Source organism: Xyrauchen texanus, chromosome 46 (genome assembly GCF_025860055.1).
Source record: "Xyrauchen texanus isolate HMW12.3.18 chromosome 46, RBS_HiC_50CHRs, whole genome shotgun sequence".
Lineage (NCBI taxonomy): Eukaryota > Metazoa > Chordata > Actinopteri > Cypriniformes > Catostomidae > Xyrauchen > Xyrauchen texanus.
This window is the reverse complement of record NC_068321.1, coordinates 27,474,876-27,497,375: the sequence shown is the minus strand read 5'-3', so window position 1 is coordinate 27,497,375 and position 22,500 is coordinate 27,474,876. Positions and strand designations below refer to the sequence as shown.

At 40.0% G+C, this 22,500-nt stretch overlaps 1 protein-coding gene across 1 annotated transcript in view; it reads left to right on the top strand.

The window, feature by feature from the left end:
- The window catches only part of LOC127638171 (transmembrane protein 117), a 60,383-nt gene that overhangs the window by 19,661 nt on the left and 18,222 nt on the right, over positions 1 to 22,500 (top strand). The window contains exons 4-6 of the mRNA XM_052119587.1: positions 14,046 to 14,145; positions 16,954 to 17,051; positions 22,285 to 22,444. Coding sequence (XP_051975547.1) covers positions 14,046 to 14,145; positions 16,954 to 17,051; positions 22,285 to 22,444 — 358 coding nt within the window. The remainder of the gene's footprint in view (positions 1 to 14,045; positions 14,146 to 16,953; positions 17,052 to 22,284; positions 22,445 to 22,500) is intronic.

Sequence of the window (22,500 nt, the reverse complement as noted above, 5' to 3'; positions counted from 1 at the left end):
GCCTCTCATCTGCCTCATTGATATTATTTTATTCTCTGTTATTACAGCCGTCATGACAACATCACAATCGTTACAACATTAATATGACAATACGGCCTTTATGATGCCATTACAGTCTTTATGACATCACTGCAAATTTTTTTTTACATCAAAACAGCATTTATAACATCATCATCATGACCTTTATTACATTAATATGACCTTAACAATGTCATTACGTCCTTCATGACATCATAACAAACTTTAATATTAATATAACCTTTATGGTGTCAGTATGATCTTGATGACATCAGTATGACCTTCATGATGTCATTACGGTCTTTATGATATTAGTGTGGCTTTTATGATGCAATGACTCTATGACATAATTGCACTATTTTTGACATCAGTACAGCCTTTATAACATTAATATGACCTTTATGATGTCATAATGGCCTTTAGGACATCATTATGGTCTTTATGACATCATTATGATCTTTGTGACATCATTATGGTCTTTATGACATCATTATGATCTTTGTGACATCATTATGGTCTTTATGACATCATTATGGTCTTTATGACAGCATTATGATCTTTATGACATCATTATGATCTTTGTGACATCATTATGACATCATTATGGTCTTTATGACATCATTATGATCTTTGTGACATCATTATGGTCTTTATGACATCATTATGATCTTTATGACATCATTATGATCTTTGTGACATCATTATGACATCATTATGGTCTTTATGACATCATTATGATCTTTGTGACAGCATTATCATCTTTGTGACATCATTATGGTCTTTATGACATCATTATGATCTTTGTGACATCATTATGGTCTTTATGACATCATTATGACATCATTATGGTCTTTATGACATCATTATGATCTTTGTGACATCATTATGGTCTTTATGACATCATTATGATCTTTGTGACATCATTATGGTCTTTGTGACATCATTATGGTCTTTATGACATCATTATGATCTTTGTGACATCATTATGGTCTTTATGACATCATTATGATCTTTGTGACATCATTATGATCTTTGTGACATCATTATGACATCATTATGGTCTTTGTGACATCATTATGGTCTTTATGACATCATTATGATCTTTGTGACATCATTATGGTCTTTTTGACATCATTATGAGCTTTGTGACATCATTATGACATCATTATGGTCTTTATGACATCATTATGATCTTTGTGACAGCATTATGAACTTTGTGACATCATTATGGTCTTTATGACATCATTATGATCTTTGTGACATCATTATGGTCTTTGTGACATCATTATGACATCATTATGGTCTTTATGACATCATTATGATCTTTGTGACATCATTATGGTCTTTGTGACATCATTATGGTCTTTGTGACATCATTATGACATCATTATGATCTGTGTGACATCATTATGACATCATTATGGTCTTTATGACATCATTATCTTTGTGACATCATTATGGTCTTTATGACATCATTATGATCTTTGTGACATCATTATGGTCTTTATGACATCATTATTATCTTTATGACATCATTATGGTCTTTATGACATGATTATGGTCTTTGTGACATAATTATGACATCATTATGGTCTTTATGACATCATTATGATCTTTGTGACATCATTATGGTCTTTGTGACATCATTATGGTCTTTGTGACATCATTATGACATCATTATGATCTGTGTGACATCATTATGACATCATTATGGTCTTTATGACATCATTATCTTTGTGACATCATTATGGTCTTTATGACATCATTATGATCTTTGTGACATCATTATGGTCTTTATGACATCATTATTATCTTTATGACATCATTATGGTCTTTATGACATGATTATGGTCTTTGTGACATAATTATGACATCATTATGGTCTTTATGACATCATTATGGCCTTCATAGGGGGTTGGCGATATACCATTTAAATCGATATGCCGGTAGAAAGTTTTGAGTATTGTTTCTGTCGTGGTTATGTGTGTTTAATCAGACATCATCATTATATAATTTGTATCCATCATTAGTTACTTGTGTTATTTTTGCATTAATAGGTGTCTTTTTCTCTCACTCGTGCACAGATTGACAGATACAACACATAAAGATGGTTCAAATGAAAACTGAAATCACACAATAATGTTTTTGTTTATTCCGTAAATGAAGAAAATTGTGTATTTATTGTAACCTGGGGTTCCAGACACTACAGCCGGCACCCTTATGATGATGATGATGATGATGATGATTATACGTTCTTCATCCACAGCTCATGTGTGTTCACTGGGCCGGACATTGCATGATCTGGGCGGAGTCTCAGAGGAGAGTATGCATACAGGGGGCGGAGTCAGCGTTCAGTCCCTTAACACATCGTCACTCGGGGGTCCATTATAGGCATTCATCATATGCTAATTGAGCAGTGTTATTTAATTAAGAGTGCAGCGCGCATGGAGATCACATTACTCATGGCCAATTATGAGCCACTGTCACATGACTGGACGACCAGCTGCAGAGAGAGAGAGAGAGAGATTCTGTTCCACATTGCAGACAGAAGACTGTCCTCTTACAGTGAGATTTCTTCAGATACAAATTAAAAGTCTCTGTCTAAAAATATGTATCTATTTTTCAATCTACTACTTGTAGAAAGACTAACTGCTGTAACGGTGCCGTGGGGCTGTAGTAATTGAAAATGGCGCACACACACACACACTCCCTGGATAAACAGTGACGGCGCGGGGGTCTGTAAGGTGATGTTTTTTAAGCCGCTGTGTTGACACCTCACCACATAATCAATATCTGTGGAATAGGCTGATAGAGGAAGTGCATATCTCATTTTGAGCAGAGGTCGGTTATTTAAAGGTCACTGGCTCACTTCTACACGGAACAATCTGGAATCACTGTGACCTTTGACCTTTATAAAATTAAGATCCCGTCTGGTGGATGGATGGGGGATTCTGTTTCATGTTGCCTGTGAAAGAACATTAAATTCAATCTGAATCAATACTGTGTGTTTCACACTAAAGCTAATCAACCGCTGTACTGATGATTATGAGCAATTAAACAATTAATGTTTAGAGTTTTCATACACTATTATTAGATTATTAATCTGAGTTATATTAATACAGTATGTGAAAATGAAGCATGACACACGCTCTGTTGGGACATTAAACATATATTTAATAATTGGATATTGTTTGATTTGATTTAAGGATGATTCTCACAAAACATTTCAAGAAAATGCCCTGATCATGGTGTGTGTGTGTGTGTGTGAGTGTGTGTGTGTGTGTGTGTGTGTGTGTGTGTGTGTGTGTGTGTGTGTGTGTGTGAGTGAGTGAGTGAGTGTGTGTGTGTGTGTGTGTGTGAGAGTGTGTGAGTGAGTGTGTGTGTGTGTGTGTGTGTGTGTGTGTGTGTGTGTGTGAGTGAGTGAGTGAGTGTGTGTGTGTGTGTGTGTGAGAGTGTGTGAGTGAGGTGTGTGTGTGTGTGTGTGTGTGTGTGTGTGTGAGTGAGTGAGTGTGTGTGTGTGTGTGTGTGAGAGTGTGTGAGTGAGTGTGTGTGTGTGTGTGTGAGAGTGTGTGAGTGAGAGTGTGTGTGTGTGTGTGTGTGTGTGTGTGTGTGTGAGTGAGTGAGTGAGTGAGTGTGTGTGTGTGTGTGTGTGTGTGTGTGTGTGTGTGTGTGAGTGAGTGAGTGAGTGAGTGTGTGTGTGTGTGTGTGTGAGTGTGTGAGTGAGAGTGTGTGTGTGTGTGTGTGTGTGTGTGTGGAGTGAGTGAGTGTGTGTGTGTGTGTGTGTGAGAGTGTGTGAGTGAGAGTGTGTGTGTGTGTGTGTGAGTGTGTGAGTGAGAGTGTGTGTGTGTGTGTGTGTGTGTGTGTGTGAGTGAGTGAGTGAGTGTGTGTGTTACTTTTAGTGGTCACATTATCATGATTGTCATTATCGTAACAGTCATTGTATTACTGTATTATAGTTAATAAGATGCTATCGAACAGTTTTTTTTAAATCAATGAAAAGGAAAAGCAGCACCAAAGTAGCTTTACTATGATAAATGAATACTTTAAAATATAAATAATATTTAATTTGATTTAAGTTGCAATAATGAGAGTATCATAATGACCATCTTTTTACACATTGTGTTAATGGGAATTGTGGGGGAGAATGTGCAACTGATGTCACGATACAAAAACCTTTAATTGCCCTAAAAATAGTCTTCATTTTCTATATGCAAATTATAATTGTTATTTGTGATTTTATTTTTTATTATTTATTTATTTTGCATATTTCGTGAGATTCATCTTGGAAAGTTCTGAAGAAATTCTGTCATTATTTCTTCACTTTCATGTTGTTCAAAACCCATATTTTGGACAATTTGGAGAATGTTCGATCCACTGTTTTCTACACAGTGAAAGTGGAATAGAATTTGTTTTAATGGACAAAAGCACCATCAAAACACCATAACTGAGTCATGAAAGTAGTCCATACTTTAATGATCCTAAACTTCACCTTCAGTCACCATAACAGTCTGCTGAATATCTCCTTTTGTGTTCTGAAGAAAAAAGAAAGTCCTACAGGTTTGGACTGAACTATCCCTTTAAATTGGGTCACATATTTAAGAGTGTGGAGCTCTGAAAAAATGGCAACAACAGTTTGACTAAGTAGGCCAAGGGGGCGTGGCTAGTGCTGAAGGGGGCGGGGCCAGCGTTCCTTCAATGGTCAGCACAGCAGAAGACGAGCTGTTTCCATTGTTACCGTGACAACTGCAAAACTCCCCTGGGATTAACAGATGCACATATAGGACGAATCGTACATCAGAAATGACTTGTTGTGTGTGTGTGTGTGTGTGTGTGTGTGTGTGTGTGTGTGTGTGTGTGTGGTGTGTAGTGTGTATGTGTGTGTGTGTAAGACCACATCACCAGCAGCTGGACCATCTACAGTTAAGTGCTGTTTTACAAGCGGCTGGTGCCATAAATCAAACTATTTCTGCTCCTTTAGCTGTCTAATCTAACACCCGATATTACAAATAAAACTTTCAAAAATGTTTGCCTTTAGTTCAAGACAAAACTCCCCTGGGGAAGCAGCAAAAATCTGCATATTTTAAATCTGCTGTGAGTGATCATTTTGCCAATTTCTTGTAATCAGCTTCATATATTCGGTGTTTCAGTTCTACTTTAAAACTGCAAACAGGGAATGTCCCTGATAGTGAACGTGGACACTGTTTCCTTTCTTTTGCCTCCTAAATGTTGACATTCATGCTTTTATTGATGTGTATTGCTTGTTTCAGATGTGTTTATTAGTGTTTTGTGTGCTAATGAGGATATACACATTAACACATTAAATGCATGAGTTACTGTAAATACATACTGTGCTAGCGTCACGGCATACATATCTATCACAAATGCCCAGATAGAGTCAAACTTTCTAAACATTTTCAAGATAATTAACATAAAAAAGAAAGAAAAAAAAAACGTCACATGCACAAATGACAATAGTCAAATCATAATGTTCATGTGTTAAACTTGCTATAGTTTATTTGTTGTTTCTTCATCAAATATCAATGTCAGATGTAAATCATGTCAATCACTGAAACGATTGAGAAAGTAAGAAATATGTGTAATATGTATGTGCGCACATATGTGAAGAAAATCAACATATATTGTATTTATTTGTATGAATATATTTATTTCTCTTGTGATAAACAAAATAAATATATGTGATATTAAACTTATATAGATGTGAAATAATCATAAAAAAACATGATTTATGGAAGCAAAAAAAAGCGGCACTAATATCTCGTGTCTTTACTGACTCTACACTTTTGCTAATTAAGTGGTTAAAAAATTTATATCGTTTTTGCAATTTTGAATTTTTCTTTAACTGATACTAGTATCACAGATGAATAGCGAAAACTGTATAAAATAAAATATTTTGTAAGTTCACGTGGGATAAAATTACTCATTTTTCACTGTCACTAGGGTGCACTACACAGCTAGCGTACACTACACAGCTAGCGTACACTACACGACGAGTGAACACTACAAGGCTAGCGTGCACTACACGGCTAGCGTACACTACACGGCTAGCGTACACTACAAGGCTAGCGTACACTACACGGCTAGCATGCACTACACGGCTAGCGTACACTACACGACGAGCGAACACTACAAGGCTAGCGTGCACTACACGGCTAGCGCGCACTACACGACAAGCGCACACTACACGGCTAGCGCGCACTACACAACAAGCGTACACTACACGGCTAGCGTACACTACACGACAAGCGTGCAGTACACAGCTAGCGTGCACTACACGGCTAGCGTGCACTACACGGCTTGCGTGCACTACACGGCTAGCGTGCACTACACGGCTAGCGTACACTACACGACAAGCGTGCACTACACGGCTAGCGTGCACTACAAGGCTAGCGTGCACTACACAGATTGTGTGTACTACAAGGCTAGCGTACACTACAAGGCTAGCGTACACTACACGGCTAGCGTGCACTACAATGCTAGAGTACACTACAAGGCTAGCGTACTCTACACGGCTAGCGTACACTACAAGGCTAGCGTACACTACACGGCTAGCGTGCACTACAATGCTAGAGTACACTACAAGGCTAGCGTACTCTACACGGATTGCGAGCACTACACGGCTAGCGCGCACTACACGACAAGCGTGCAGTACACAGCTAGCGTGCACTACACGGCTAGCGTGCACTACACGGCTTGCGTGCACTACACGGCTAGCGTGCACTACACGGCTTGCGTGCACTACACGGCTAGCGTGCACTACACGGCTAGCGTACACTACACGACAAGCGTGCACTACACGGCTAGCGTGCACTACAAGGCTAGCGTGCACTACACAGATTGTGTGCACTACAAGGCTAGCGTACACTACAAGGCTAGCGTACACTACACGGCTAGCGTGCACTACAATGCTAGAGTACACTACAAGGCTAGCATACTCTACACGGCTAGCGTACACTACAAGGCTAGCGTACACTACACGGCTAGCGTGCACTACAATGCTAGAGTACACTACAAGGCTAGCGTACGCTACACGGATTGGCGAAAGCACTACACGGCTAGCGCCAAGACTACTACGACAAGCGTGCAGTACACAGCTAGCGTGCACTACACGGCTAGCGTGCACTACACGGCTTGCGTGCACTACACGGCTAGCGTGCACTACACGGCTTGCGTGCACTACACGGCTAGCGTGCACTACACGGCTAGCGTACACTACACGACAAGCGTGCACTACACGGCTAGCGTGCACTACAAGGCTAGCGTGCACTACACAGATTGTGTGCACTACAAGGCTAGCGTACACAACAAGGCTAGCGTACACTACACGGCTAGCGTGCACTACAATGCTAGAGTACACTACAAGGCTAGCGTACTCTACACGGCTAGCGTACACTACAAGGCTAGCGTACACTACACGGCTAGCGTGCACTACAATGCTAGAGTACACTACAAGGCTAGCGTACTCTACACGGATTGCGAGCACTACACGGCTAGCGTGCACTACACGACAAGCGCACACTACACGGCTAGCGCGCACTACACAACAAGCGTACACTACACGGCTAGCGTACACTACACGACAAGCGTGCAGTACACAGCTAGCGTGCACTACACGGCTAGCGTGCACTACACGGCTTGCGTGCACTACACGGCTAGCGTGCACTACATGGCTTGCGTGCACTACACGGCTAGCGTGCACTACACGGCTAGCGTACACTACACGACAAGCGTGCACTACACGGCTAGCCTGCACTACAAGGCTAGCATGCACTACACAGATTGCGTGCACTACAAGGCTAGCGTACACTACAAGGCTAGCGTACACTACACGGCTAGCGTGCACTACAATGCTAGAGTACACTACAAGGCTAGCGTACTCTACACGGCTAGCGTACACTACAAGGCTAGCGTACACTACACGGCTAGCGTGCACTACAATGCTAGAGTACACTACAAGGCTAGCGTACTCTACACGGATTGCGAGCACTACACGGCTAGCGTGCACTACACGACAAGCGCACACTACACGGCTAGCGCGCACTACACAACAAGCGTACACTACACGGCTAGCGTACACTACACGACAAGCGTGCAGTACACAGCTAGCGTGCACTACACGGCTAGCGTGCACTACACGGCTTGCGTGCACTACACGGCTAGCGTGCACTACACGGCTTGCGTGCACTACACGGCTAGCGTGCACTACACGGCTAGCGTACACTACACGACAAGCGTGCACTACACGGCTAGCCTGCACTACAAGGCTAGCATGCACTACACAGATTGCGTGCACTACAAGGCTAGCGTACACTACAAGGCTAGCGTACACTACACGGCTAGCGTGCACTACAATGCTAGAGTACACTACAAGGCTAGCGTACTCTACACGGCTAGCGTACACTACAAGGCTAGCGTACACTACACGGCTAGCGTGCACTACAATGCTAGAGTACACTACAAGGCTAGCGTACTCTACACGGATTGCGAGCACTACACGGCTAGCGTGCACTACACGGCTAGCGTACACTACATTACTTGCAGTCAGCGTCCTGCGATTCACAGTCCAGTTTTTCATCGTGTTTGCGCGAACACTTCAGTCTCTATTTGTGCTCAGATTTCAAGGAGAGCGTCTTTACCCCTAAGCTACCCAGGCCCCTTATTTTCTTCTTATTTTTGTTTCCTCCTACCCAAAACCTTGCCCTTCTCTCATCGTGAGAGTGCGCACACACACAACGACAAGACGTCTAGATATCAAGCTGTTTTAAAAACTGTCCCATCGCAGGAGTGCGCACACAGCAAGACGTTTCATCGTGAGATCCGAGGACCAGTCGCTGACTCTAAACATCAAAGGAGGCGAGCATGAGTCCCGTAGTGTCCACTAGGCATTCAATGCAGAATTCTATTCGGCGAAGATCCCCAAAGATCCGTTGAGACTCATTTCATATGTGCGGTGTCCAAGACAGTGCTTCATTAAAATTCATTCCCGCCTCAGGACGCAGTAAAAATGTCACAAACAACTCCAGAGTGCCGAAACTGATTCACCCTGAAAACAGACCAAAGGTGAAATGACATTTTTAGCACCCGGTGGAGTTGAATTTGTAATGATCATAAAATCCTAACTCTATTCTCCGTAAGACCTGACTCATTAGTATCTGCTCTGAAACAACATTCATATTAATACGCACGACCCGAGCGTCTGCCATGGCTGAGGGGAAAGAGAGAGAGATGCCCGGCACGTCCCGAGACATCAGTAATCCCGTCACACCAACACTGACTCTCCAGGAATGAGTGTCCGCTCACTGAAATTTCTCCCCGGCTCGAGTCATCCACTTCAAGGTGTATAATTTTACTCTGTAACTTCTAGTGTTGTTGATTTAAATTGAATTGTGCAGCATGTGTGACCTTTTTTTAAGGTTTTATTTTTCCTCACCTGTGCTGCTGTAACTATAATTAACACAACAGACTTCAGGGAATACAGTAGTGCCGTTAAAACAGGGTGAATGTTTATTCGGTTAAAATCATTGGGTTAAAATGTTGACATGAAATGACAATGTACTTGATTTATTGAAATTGACCAGGCAGTTATTACTCCAAATTGTTGGTGAAAACTGATGTGACCTAGTTTTTAATGCATTAGGTCACATTGGAGACCTGCATTAAAATTACAGCCATCATGAATAAATCAAGACCTACGCCTTTAATGAGAGAGAGAGAGAGAGAGAGAGGTTTGACACATCACAACATTTTCACTCCATGTAATACTAACAGGAAGCATCATCCTAAATGAGTTGCTCAGTTGCATGCTAACAAACTAACGCGAGTGAGTTTAACTGCTCTGATGCGTTTGAGTATGTTGAAGGGTTTCCGTATTATCGATTAGGACGATGCCCTTGGTGAACGACCCCCTGCGGGATCACTTCGGCAACTGGCCGTGTTCCAGATCCGTGAGGTGTTTGGAAGTGACTTAATGCAGCAATAAATCTTGGTTCTTGGGCCGTTCTCCGGCGTAACGGATGGAATACATAATCAGATTGAATCTCGCGCATTATGAGGGCGTGACGTCCAGCAGCCGTTTTAAACACGTAATGTGTTTTGATGTCATGTAAAGTGAAGTGGCGTGTCGTATGGGTCAAGCGGTTCCTCTGGACATCTTCCCATCAGTTGGCCTACAAGAGTGTAGCGTATCTGATGTTGACAAATCAGAATAGGAAGTAAGGGTCAATCACATTAATTAGGCTGAAAACTCATTAAACATTAGCACATAGCACACCATCGTAAATGTCCTAAAACACAGCAATACTATGATACATGTCCTAAAACATGGTAATACCAAAGTACATGTCCTAAAACATGGTAATACCAAAGTACATGTCCTAAAACATGGTAATACCAAAGTACATGTCCTAAAACATGGTAATACCAAAGTACATGTCCTAAAACATGGTAATACCAAAGTACTTGTCCTAAAACATAGTAATACCAAAGTGCATGTCCTAAAACATGGTAATACCAAAGTACATGTCCTAAAACACTGTAATACCAAAGTACTTGTCCTAAAACACGGTAATACCAAAGTACATGTCCTAAAACACGGTAATACCAAAGTACATGTCCTAAAACATGGTAATACCAAAGTACATGTCCTAAAACATGGTAATACCAAAGTACATGTCCTAAAACATGGTAATACCAAAGTACTTGTCCTAAAACATGGTAATACCAAAGTACATGTCCTAAAACATGGTAATACCAAAGTACATGTCCTAAAACATGGTAATACCAAAGTACTTGTCCTAAAACATGGTAATACCAAAGTACATGTCCTAAAACACTGTAATACCAAAGTACTTGTCCTAAAACATGGTAATACCAAAGTACATGTCCTAAAACACTGTAATACCAAAGTACATGTCCTAAAACACTGTAATACCAAAGTACTTGTCCTAAAACATGGTAATACCAAAGTACTTGTCCTAAAACATGGTAATACCAAAGTACATGTCCTAAAACACTGTAATACCAAAGTACTTGTCCTAAAACATGGTAATACAAAAGTACATGTCCTAAAACACTGTAATACCAAAGTACTTGTCCTAAAACATGGTAATACAAAAGTACATGTCCTAAAACACTGTAATACCAAAGTACTTGTCCTAAAACATGGTAATACAAAAGTACATGTCCTAAAACACGGTAACACCAAAGTACTTGTCCTAAAACCTGGTAATACAAAAGTACATGTCCTAAAACATGGTAATACCAAAGTACTTGTCCTAAAACATGGTAATATAAAAGTACATGTCCTAAAACACTGTAATACCAAAGTACTTGTCCTAAAACATGGTAATACAAAAGTACATGTCCTAAAACACGGTAACACCAAAGTACTTGTCCTAAAACACTGTAATACCAAAGTACTTGTCCTAAAACATGGTAATATAAAAGTACATGTCCTAAAACACTGTAATACCAAAGTACTTGTCCTAAAACATGGTAATACAAAAGTACATGTCCTAAAACCTGGTAATACCAAAGTACTTGTCCTAAAACATGGTAATACAAAAGTACATGTCCTAAAACACTGTAATACCAAAGTACTTGTCCTAAAACATGGTAATACAAAAGTACATGTCCTAAAACACTGTAATACCAAAGTACTTGTCCTAAAACATGGTAATACAAAAGTACATGTCCTAAAACACGGTAACACCAAAGTACTTGTCCTAAAACCTGGTAATACCAAAGTACATGTCCTAAAACACGGTAACACCAAAGTACTTGTCCTAAAACATGGTAATACCAAAGTACATGTCCTAAAACACGTTAACACCAAAGTACTTGTCCTAAAACATGGTAATACCAAAGTACATGTCCTAAAACATGGTAATACCAAAGTACTTGTCCTAAAACACGGTAACACCAAAGTACTTGTCCTAAAACATGGTAATACCAAAGTACATGTCCTAAAACACGGTAACACCAAAGTACTTGTCCTAAAACATGGTAATACCAAAGTACATGTCCTAAAACACTGTAGTACCAAAGTACATGTCCTAAAACATGGTAATACCAAAGTACTTGTCCTAAAACACGGTAATACCAAAGTACTTGTCCTAAAACACGGTAATACCAAAGTACTTGTCCTAAAACACGGTAATACCAAAGTACTTGTCCTAAAACACGGTAATACCAAAGTACTTGTCCTAAAACACGGTAATACCAAAGTACTTGTCCTAAAACATGGTAATACCAAAGTACTTGTCCTAAAACACGGTAACACCAAAGTACTTGTCCTAAAACATGGTAATACCAAAGTACATGTCCTAAAACACGGTAACACCAAAGTACATGTCCTAAAACACGGTAATACCAAAGTACATGTCCTAAAACACGGTAATTCCAAAGTACATGTCCTAAAACATGGTAATACCAAAGTACATGTCCTAAAACACGGTAACACCAAAGTACATGTCCTAAAACACGGTAACACCAAAGTACATGTCCTAAAACACGGTAACACCAAAGTACATGCCCTAAAACACGGTAACACCAAAGTACATGTCCTAAAACACGGTAACACCAAAGTACATGCCCTAAAACACGGTAACATCAAAGTACATGTCCTAAAACACGGTAACACCAAAGTACATGCCCTAAAACACGGTAACACCAAAGTACATGTCCTAAAACACTGTAACACCAAAGTACATGTCCTAAAACACGGTAACACCAAAGTACATGTCCTAAAACAGGATAATACCAAAGTACATGTCCTAAAACACGGTAACACCAAAGTACATGTCCTAAAACATGGTAATATCAAAGTACATGTCCTAAAACACGGTAATATCAAAGTACATGTCCTAAAACACGGTAACACCAAAGTACATGTCCTAAAACAGGATAATACCAAAGTACATGTCCTAAAACACGGTAACACCAAAGTACATGTCCTAAAACACGGTAACACCAAAGTACTTGTCCTAAAACACGGTAACACCAAAGTACTTGTCCTGAAACACGGTAACATCAAAGTACATGTCCTAAAACACGATAATACCAAAGTACATGCCCTAAAACACGGTAACACCAAAGTACATGTCGTAAAACACGGTAACACCAAAGTACATGTCCTAAAACACGGTAACACCAAAGTACATGTCCTAAAACACGGTAACACCAAAGTACTTGTCCTAAAACACGGTAACACCAAAGTACATGTCCTAAAACACGGTAACACCAAAGTACATGTCCTAAAACACGGTAACACCAAAGTACATGTCCTAAATCACAGTAATATCAAAGTACATGTCCTAAAACACGGTAATATCAAAGTACATGTCTTAAAACATGGGATTGCCAAAGTACCATGTTAAATGTCCATATAAGCATGTTATTGCCATGTCATGTGTTCAGAATTCGGCTCTTCATCCTCACTGTAAGGGTATTTCTATGTTTCCCTGTGGTACATGTATGTGCACTTCAGATCTTCCGCTGAACACGAGAATAAGAATGAAATCTCATTAAATGTCATTAACGCTGTTTGTGTTCAGATTGCTGCAGAAGATCTCTGGTGGCAGAAATCCGCTCATTCTGACATTTGCATGCATTAAAATTGGCCTTGTTGTGCGTTTTCCACGTCTGTAATCCACAAACTGACAAACATAAGCTGATTAACTCGTTTTTACCTGTTCAAGGCTTGTAAACACTTCTGACGGCATAAAAGCGCTTTAAAGAAGATTATATTCACTTTCTGTCATAACAGATGAACGCTTGCTGTTTATTTGTGATGCATCCTTTTCTCTTAGCATCTCTGAATGTATCATAAAGGTCTCTGAAGTGTTCGTGTGTGTTTGAAGTTACTGTTGTTGTAACACCTCACAGGGAATGTCATGTTGAATAAAAGGTTTTGAACCGCCACACCTCATGATCGCTGCACTCGCTGGAGTTTATCAGCATCAAACTGACCGTCTGTCTGTCTCTCTCTCTCTCTCTCTCTCTCTCTCCAGTCCTTATATGGTGACGGAGTACATGGGTATCAGAAACGAGAGTTTTATGAAGTTGGCCGCTGTAGGAACATGGATGGGCGATTTTGTGACGGCATGGATGGTAAGAGTCAACATGAAAAACCGGATTCACAACCAGTTTAACTTCCATTATGTGTCCAATTTAAGATCGGAGAGCTGAAAGAATCGTTTTAAGAATCCGTCATCAGAAAATCTGTATTGATTGACAGCTAATCTGCATATTGACGCGTCCTCGATGTCTAGGGTGGTACTTTACTCCTCTGTACGTGTATTAAGAAAGTAAATGGTTTTTTATTTGGACTTAAAACAGCCCAAAATGACGGACAGTTTTAAGAGAATTCTTGCTCTCGATGAAAGTCTGGCGAGACGATGGACCGCTGCTGTAATTATTTGTTGGTAATTGACTCTCTTGGAAAAGCCGCTCACATCCCCGGAGGCGTTGACGTCCGCTCTGCAGAGAGAATGTGAAATGAGAGATTTACTAAAGCAAGAAACTCTCACAGGAGACGAGATAAGACCACAGCCAGAGAGAACCACGTTTAAAAACGAATAACAGCTTCTGTACAGGAGAAATAAACAACTGCTTAATCTCGAAAGTTTTACACCTGAAGAAAACAGTCATTATAAAACCTTTTACGAATTAAACTGATGAATTTAATTGCAAATATGATCTTCAGATATTTGTTTTCTTTCTAGACAGACAGACAGATAAACAGACAGACAGACAGACAGACAGATATAAACACAGACAGACAGATATAAACAAAGACAGACAGACAAACAGATATAAACACAGACAGACAGATATAAACACAGACAGACAGACAGATATAAACACAGAGACAGACAGACAGATATAAACACAGACAGACAGACAGACAAACAAACAGATAGATAGATGATAGACAGACAGAGAGACAGACAGATAGATAGACAGATAGACAGACAGACAGATATAAACACAGGCAGACAGATAGACAAACAAACAGATAGATGATAGACAGACAGAGAGACAGACAGATAGATAGATAGACAGACACACAGATAGACAGACAGACAGATAGATAGACAGACAAACAGATAGATAGACAGACAGACAGACAGATAGATAGACAGACAGACAGATAGATAGACAGACAGATAGATGATAGACAGACAGAGAGACAGACAGATAGACAGACAGATAGATAGACAGACAGATAGATAGATAGATAGACAGACAGATAGATAGACAGACAGATAGATAGACAGACAAACAGATAGATAGACAGACAGACAGACAGATAGATAGACAGACAGATAGATAGATAGATAGATAGATAGATAGATAGATAGATAGATAGATAGACAGACAGACAGATAGATAGACAGACAGACAGAGAGACAGACAGATAGACAGACAGATAGATAGATAGACAGACAGAGAGACAGACAGATAGACAGACAGATAGATAGACAGACAGATAGATAGACAGACAAACAGATAGATAGACAGACAGACAGACAGATAGATAGACAGACAGATAGATAGATAGATAGATAGATAGATAGATAGATAGATAGATAGACAGACAGACAGATAGATAGACAGACAGACAGAGAGACAGACAGATAGACAGACAGATAGATAGATAGACAGACAGAGAGACAGACAGATAGACAGACAGATAGATAGATAGACAGACAGACAGATAGTTTCAGCATTGAGTGAAAAGAAGGAAGAGGTTTTGTTTAAGTTTACTCAAGGACACTCAGGAAACAAACATCCTTCCTATAATATTTGACATCAAAGCACTTTCTCACTGACAACACACACTCACACACACTATACACACACACACACACTATACACACATACACACACACACACACACTATACACACATACACACACACACTATACACACATACACACACACACACACACACACACACACACTATACCCACATACACACACACACGGCACAAGTGTAGTTTAAGATCTTCTGGGATCAAGCTGCATATTGTGTGTCTGTGTGTGTGTGTGTGTGTTATTAGTATTCTTGTGTTCAAACTGCACGGCCGAACAACAGAGAAAAGGAGAAGAAGGATGAAAGGGGAAGATGAAGGGCAAAGGATGGTTGAGAAAGTGCTGAATGGAAACATTACAGGCGCCGTTTACATGTGATTAATTCAGCTCACCTCATTCTCTGCTCGTTGGGCGGGACGTGTCAGAAAATGGACAGATTTATTTCACTTTCTCTCTCCTCCCCAGAGTTTTCCAAAAAGTCAGTCGAGTGACCCGAGAAACTCTCACTGAGAGTGAATGCTGAGCCACCGCATCGCTCATGAGTGACTCCAGTCAGGTCTCCTTAGCAACCAAATTGGCCCGGTTGCTAGGGAGGGTAGAGTCACATGGGGTAACCTCCTCGTGGTCACTATAATGTGGTTCTCGCTCTCGGTGGGGCGTGTGGTGAGTTGTGCGTGGATGCCGCGGAGAATAGCGTGAAACCTCCACACGCGCTACGTCTCCATGGTAATGTGCTCAACAGTCACGTGATCAGATGTGCAGATTGACGGTCTCAGATGCGGAGGCAACTGAGATTCGTCCTCCGCCACCCGGATTGAGGCGAGTCACTACACCACCACGAGGACTCGGAGCGCATTGGGAATTGGGCGTTACAGATTGGGGAGAAAAAAAAGGAATCATTAAAGTAATCTGATTACAATAAAAATAATTTTGTAATTTGTAGTGCATTACTATTTTTGAGTAATTTACCAAACACAGATTACATGCATATTTTTGGATATTGTGTGCTTTTATTTTCCTGCTTATATTTATTTTTATTTACAACTTTTCACACATTAAATGTGAAGCACAATGTAAATAAAGATTGTTTATTTGTCGCAGGTAACAGACATGATGCTGCAGGACACACATTACCCGGACTGGGGCAGGACCGCACGGCACTTTTGGAGGCAGGGCAATAACAGAATAGTGCTCTTCTGGTGAGACATATTTAACCTCATATATGATCTGGTTTCATTTAAAGGAATATTCTGTGTAAAACAAGTTAAGCTTTAAAAACTGCACAATTGAATTCAATAAAACACGAGGACACGCGATTCACACTGTAACTGTAGAGGAACTTACAGCAGTTATTTCTATTTTAAATATGTAATCCTGTTACAGCTTAAAAAGTATTTATAGCTCAATATGACAATTAAGACAAATTAAAGCTGAAATAACTCTTTTTATCCCTACTATCATTTCTGACCCAGGAGAGGTAGATTATCATTTTTAAATACCATACTGAACCAAACTTATCAAGACTATCAAAATACACAAAATATGTTTTTAATTTTTTTAATCAAATTGTTTAAGAGATAAAACCATTTAAAACAAACTGTTGCATATTTTACATTCGTTGGTCAATTTTGATCCAAGTGTCAATCGTGGCTTTGCACATGATATCATGTAGAATTTTACTTATAAACACTTACATTAATCCTCTCTCACACACTCTTTTGTCTCTACACACACACACACACACACACACACACACACACACTCACACTCATACACACACTCATACACACACACACACACTCATACACACTCATACACAGACACACACACACACACACACACACACACTCACACTCATACACACACTCACACTCATACACACTCATACACAGACACACACACACACACACACACACTCACACTCATACACACACTCATACACACTCACACACACACACACTCATACACACTCATACACAGACACACACACACACACACACACACACACACACACACACACACACACTCACACTCATACACAGACACACACTCACACACACACACACTCATACACACTCACACTCATACACAGACACACACACACACACACACACACACACTCACACTCATACACAGACACACACTCACACACACACACACTCATACACACTCACACTCATACACAGACACACACTCACACACACACACACTCATACACACTCACACTCATACACAGACACACACACACACACACACACACACACACACACACACTCACACTCATACACAGACACACACTCACACACACACACACACTCATACACACTCATACACAGACACACACACACACACACTCATACACACTCATACACAGACACACACACACACTCACACTCATACACACACTCATACACACTCACACACACACACACACTCATACACACTCATACACAGACACACACACACACACACACACACACACTCACACTCATACACACACTCATACACACTCACACACACACACACACTCATACACACTCATACACAGACACACACACACTCACACACACACACACACACACTCATACACACTCATACACAGACACACACTCACACACACACACACACACACACACACACACACACACACACATGTTGTGTTTCCATGTTTTATGGGGACTTTCCATAGACATAATGGTTTTTATACTGTACAAACTTTATATTCTATCCCCTAAACCTAACCCTACCCCTAAACCTAACCCTCACAGAAAACTTTCTGCATTTTTACATTTTCAAAAAACATAATTTAGTATGATTTATAAGCTGTTTTCCTCATGGGGACCGACAAAATGTCCCCACAAGGTCAAAAATTTCGGGTTTTACTATCCTTATGGGGACATTTGGTCCCCACAAAGTGATAAATACACGCTCACACACACACACACACTCACACACATACACACACACACATACACACACACACACACTCACACACACACACACACAAACACACACTCAGACACACATATACACACACACATACTAAAAGGAAATGACAGATGTAACAAACATATCAAATAATCTAAATCAAAGGTTCTTCTGTTTAAAGGGGGTGTGGCCAGAGCAAGAGTTCATGCACACATTAGTTTAAATACGGCTTGAAAGAGGAAATGGTCCGTGTTTTACTCTGCAGTCAGAAATATTCATGTTGTGTTCTTGAGCTGTTCAGTTGTTTTCATGAAGTTTAGTTGAAAAAGAATATGTTGATAAAAATGTCTTCACATGTATCTCACTGGTTGTGCTGTAGTTCATGTATATTTAGAATTTCAAAATCGTATTATTTAAAATAAAAAAATAGCATATTTATTAACTTTTAAATTTGTCAGTAAACATGCCAAAGACTATCAATCTTTTTACATGTATGAACAGTTCAGAACATATTAATGACTTATAATATAGTTATAGATGAAAACCATCAGGTTATAAATGATTTATAAGCTTGAATCCCACCGGGTCAGAATTGACCCGCGAATGCAAAAGGTGTCTCAGAGTCTGAGCGCATAAGGAGAATTCATATTAGAGCTTCATATTTCTGAGGAACACTTGCCCCATAGAGACAGGGTTTGGGTTATGAATCATAGGATCATATAGTGGACATTAAGAACATGAAGAGTAAATGAGATTGTGTTCTTGTGGGGCGACATGTCTTAATGTCACTGCAAGAATAACAAAACCTGATGTAGAAACTATGTGTGTGTGAATGTGTGTTATAACAGCACTTTAATCCCTGTTTTCAGTGTCAGCATGTTTAATTAAAGAGAGACACGGCAGAAAATCAATCAACATTCGATGTGCCTCCCTTGACAACACATTCGCTCTGACCCGACTCCCCTTAAACACCCGAAAAACTCACACAATCACACTCTCTGACCCTGATGCAGATCATGAGCCAAAAATAAAACTCTTATTTACTCACCCTCATGTTGTTCCAGAGACTTTTCACTCTTCTGTCTAACACAAAGGAACAAATCTGAGCTGCTCTTTTCCATTTAACAAAAGTGGCTGATCAACATTCTCACTAATACTGATTTTATTCTCAATTATTTTTTGAATTTACAGTTTTGTTTCTTTTCTTTTGGAACATGAAAAGTAATTATAAGGTAATTATAAAGTGCATTGCAGTAATGATAAAGCGGTAATGATAAAGCGCATTGAGGTTATGATAAAGCGTATTGAGGTAATGATAAAGCGTATTGAGGTTATGATAAAGCGCATTGAGGTAATGATAAAGCGTATTGAGGTAATGATAAAGCGCATTGAGGTTATGATAAAGCGTATTGAGGTAATGATAAAGCGTATTGAGGTAATGATCAAGCGCATTGCGGTAATGATAAAGCGTATTGAGGTAATGATAAAGCGCATTGCGGTAATGATAAAGCACATTGCGATAATGATAAAGCGTATTGCGGTAATGATAAAGCGTATTGCGGTAATGATATAGTGCATTGTGGTATTGATAAAGCGCATTGCTGTAATGATATAGTGCATTGCGGTAAAGATAAAGTGCATTGCTGTAATGATAAAGCGCATTGCGGTAATGATATAGTGCATTGCGGTAATGATAAAGTGCATTGCGGTAAAGATAAAGTGCATTGCGGTAATGATAAAGCGCATTGCGTTAATGATAAAGCGCATGGCAGTATTGATAAAGTGCATTGCGGTATTGATAAAGTGCATTGCGGTAATGATAAAGCACATTGTGTTAATGATAAAGCACATTGCGGTATTCATAAAGCGCATTGCGGTAATGATAAAGTGCATTGCGGTAATGATAAAGCGCATTGCGGTAATGATAAAGCGCATTGAGGTAATGATAAAGCGCATTGAGGTAAAGATAAAGCGCATTGCGGTAATGGTAAAGCGCATTGCGGTAACGATAAAGCGTATTGAGGTAACGATAAAGCGCATTGAGGTAATGATAAAGCGCATTGCGGTATTGATAAAGCGCATTGCGGTAATGATAAAGCGCATTGAGGTAATGATAAAGCGCATTGCGGTAATGATAAAGTGCATTGCAGTATTGATAAATCGCATTGCGTTAATGATATAGGGCATTGCAGTATTGATAAAGCGCATTGCTGTAATGATATAGTGCATTGCGGTAAAGATAAAGTGCATTGCTGTAATGATAAAGCGCATTGCGGTAATGATATAGTGCATTGCGGTAATGATAAAGCGCATGGCGGTAAAGATAAAGTGCATTGCGGTAAAGATAAAGTGCATTGCGGTAATGATAAAGCGCATTGTGTTAATGATAAAGCGCATGGCGGTATTGATAAAGTGCATTGTGGTAATGATAAAGTGCATTGCGGTATTGATAAAGTGCATTGCGGTAATGATAAAGCGCATTGTGTTAATGATAAAGCGCATTGCGGTATTCATAAAGCGCATTGCGGTAATGATAAAGTGCATTGCGGTAATGATAAAGCGCATTGTGTTAATGACAAACGAAACTAGAGACTCTCCTCTTTACAACCAAACAGATTTCAATTAAAAATCTGAAAGAGATTTCTTACCAGAGGTGGTTTTGTTGGCTCTGCACCCATAGAAACACTTTAGGGAAATGAGCGTGTCACATGACGCGGTGCGTCAGATGTTTAACCCTTAAATGACAGTCTAGACTCTTGTAAACAGTATTCAGTCAGTTGAAATTAATTTCAATTAGGCGTTGCATATAGCGAAGCAAAATACAACGTCCACGCATGTACACGTGGGGTCGCACAAGGTTAACATTCTCCTTTTTCATCCTTACCGTCATGTTTCAAGATTGGTTTCATGATCTAGTCCCAAAAATGACACGAAAGCTCCAAAAAAGTATGCTAAAAGTATTGAGCAGGACATGAACTATATACTTAAGATTTACGATTCATCAAACCTTTTAGAACCAAGGTACTGACCTCAGATCAGCTTTTATCTTTCATTGGCTAATGAATGCAGACACACTGACAGCAATAACTGATCTGGAGTCTGTTTTATTCATTGATTCCATCAGAACTGCACGGCAGCGCCCAGACGAGACGAGATTAATTTCATTCTCTCTCTCTCTCTCAGTCTGTCTTTTATTAATGCACTCTCTCGGAGCGTCTCTATCCATTAGTAAACGACAGACATCATTTGACACTCGCAGTAATCCGGCGAGATGTCTGGACTTCTGAGCGAATCCTGACACACTGCAGTTTTTCACTGTGCAGCGTTTAAGAGATTATTAGAGGCTCGTTACGATGATAAATGACAGAAGATGTGTAGTTTCACTTTAAGACCACCACAGAGGGTTCATGGAGCATCTAATCCAGAATAAACACAAAAAGCTTTGATCTGATTGGCTGTGCTCGTGTTTATTTAAATGAGCACTGATGAGTCTGGTGTTCTCAGGACGGTGTTGGTCTGTCTGACGTCTGTGGTGGTTCTGGTCATCAGTACTGACTGGATCAGGTGGGATAATCTGAACCGCGGGTTTCTGCCCAGCGACGAGGTTTCCAGGGCGTTCCTCGCGTCCTTCATCCTGGTCTTTGACCTCCTCATCATCATGCAGGTACAAACACAATCACATCTTCACTTTTCTACCTGCATAAAGCGTTTGTGATTCTT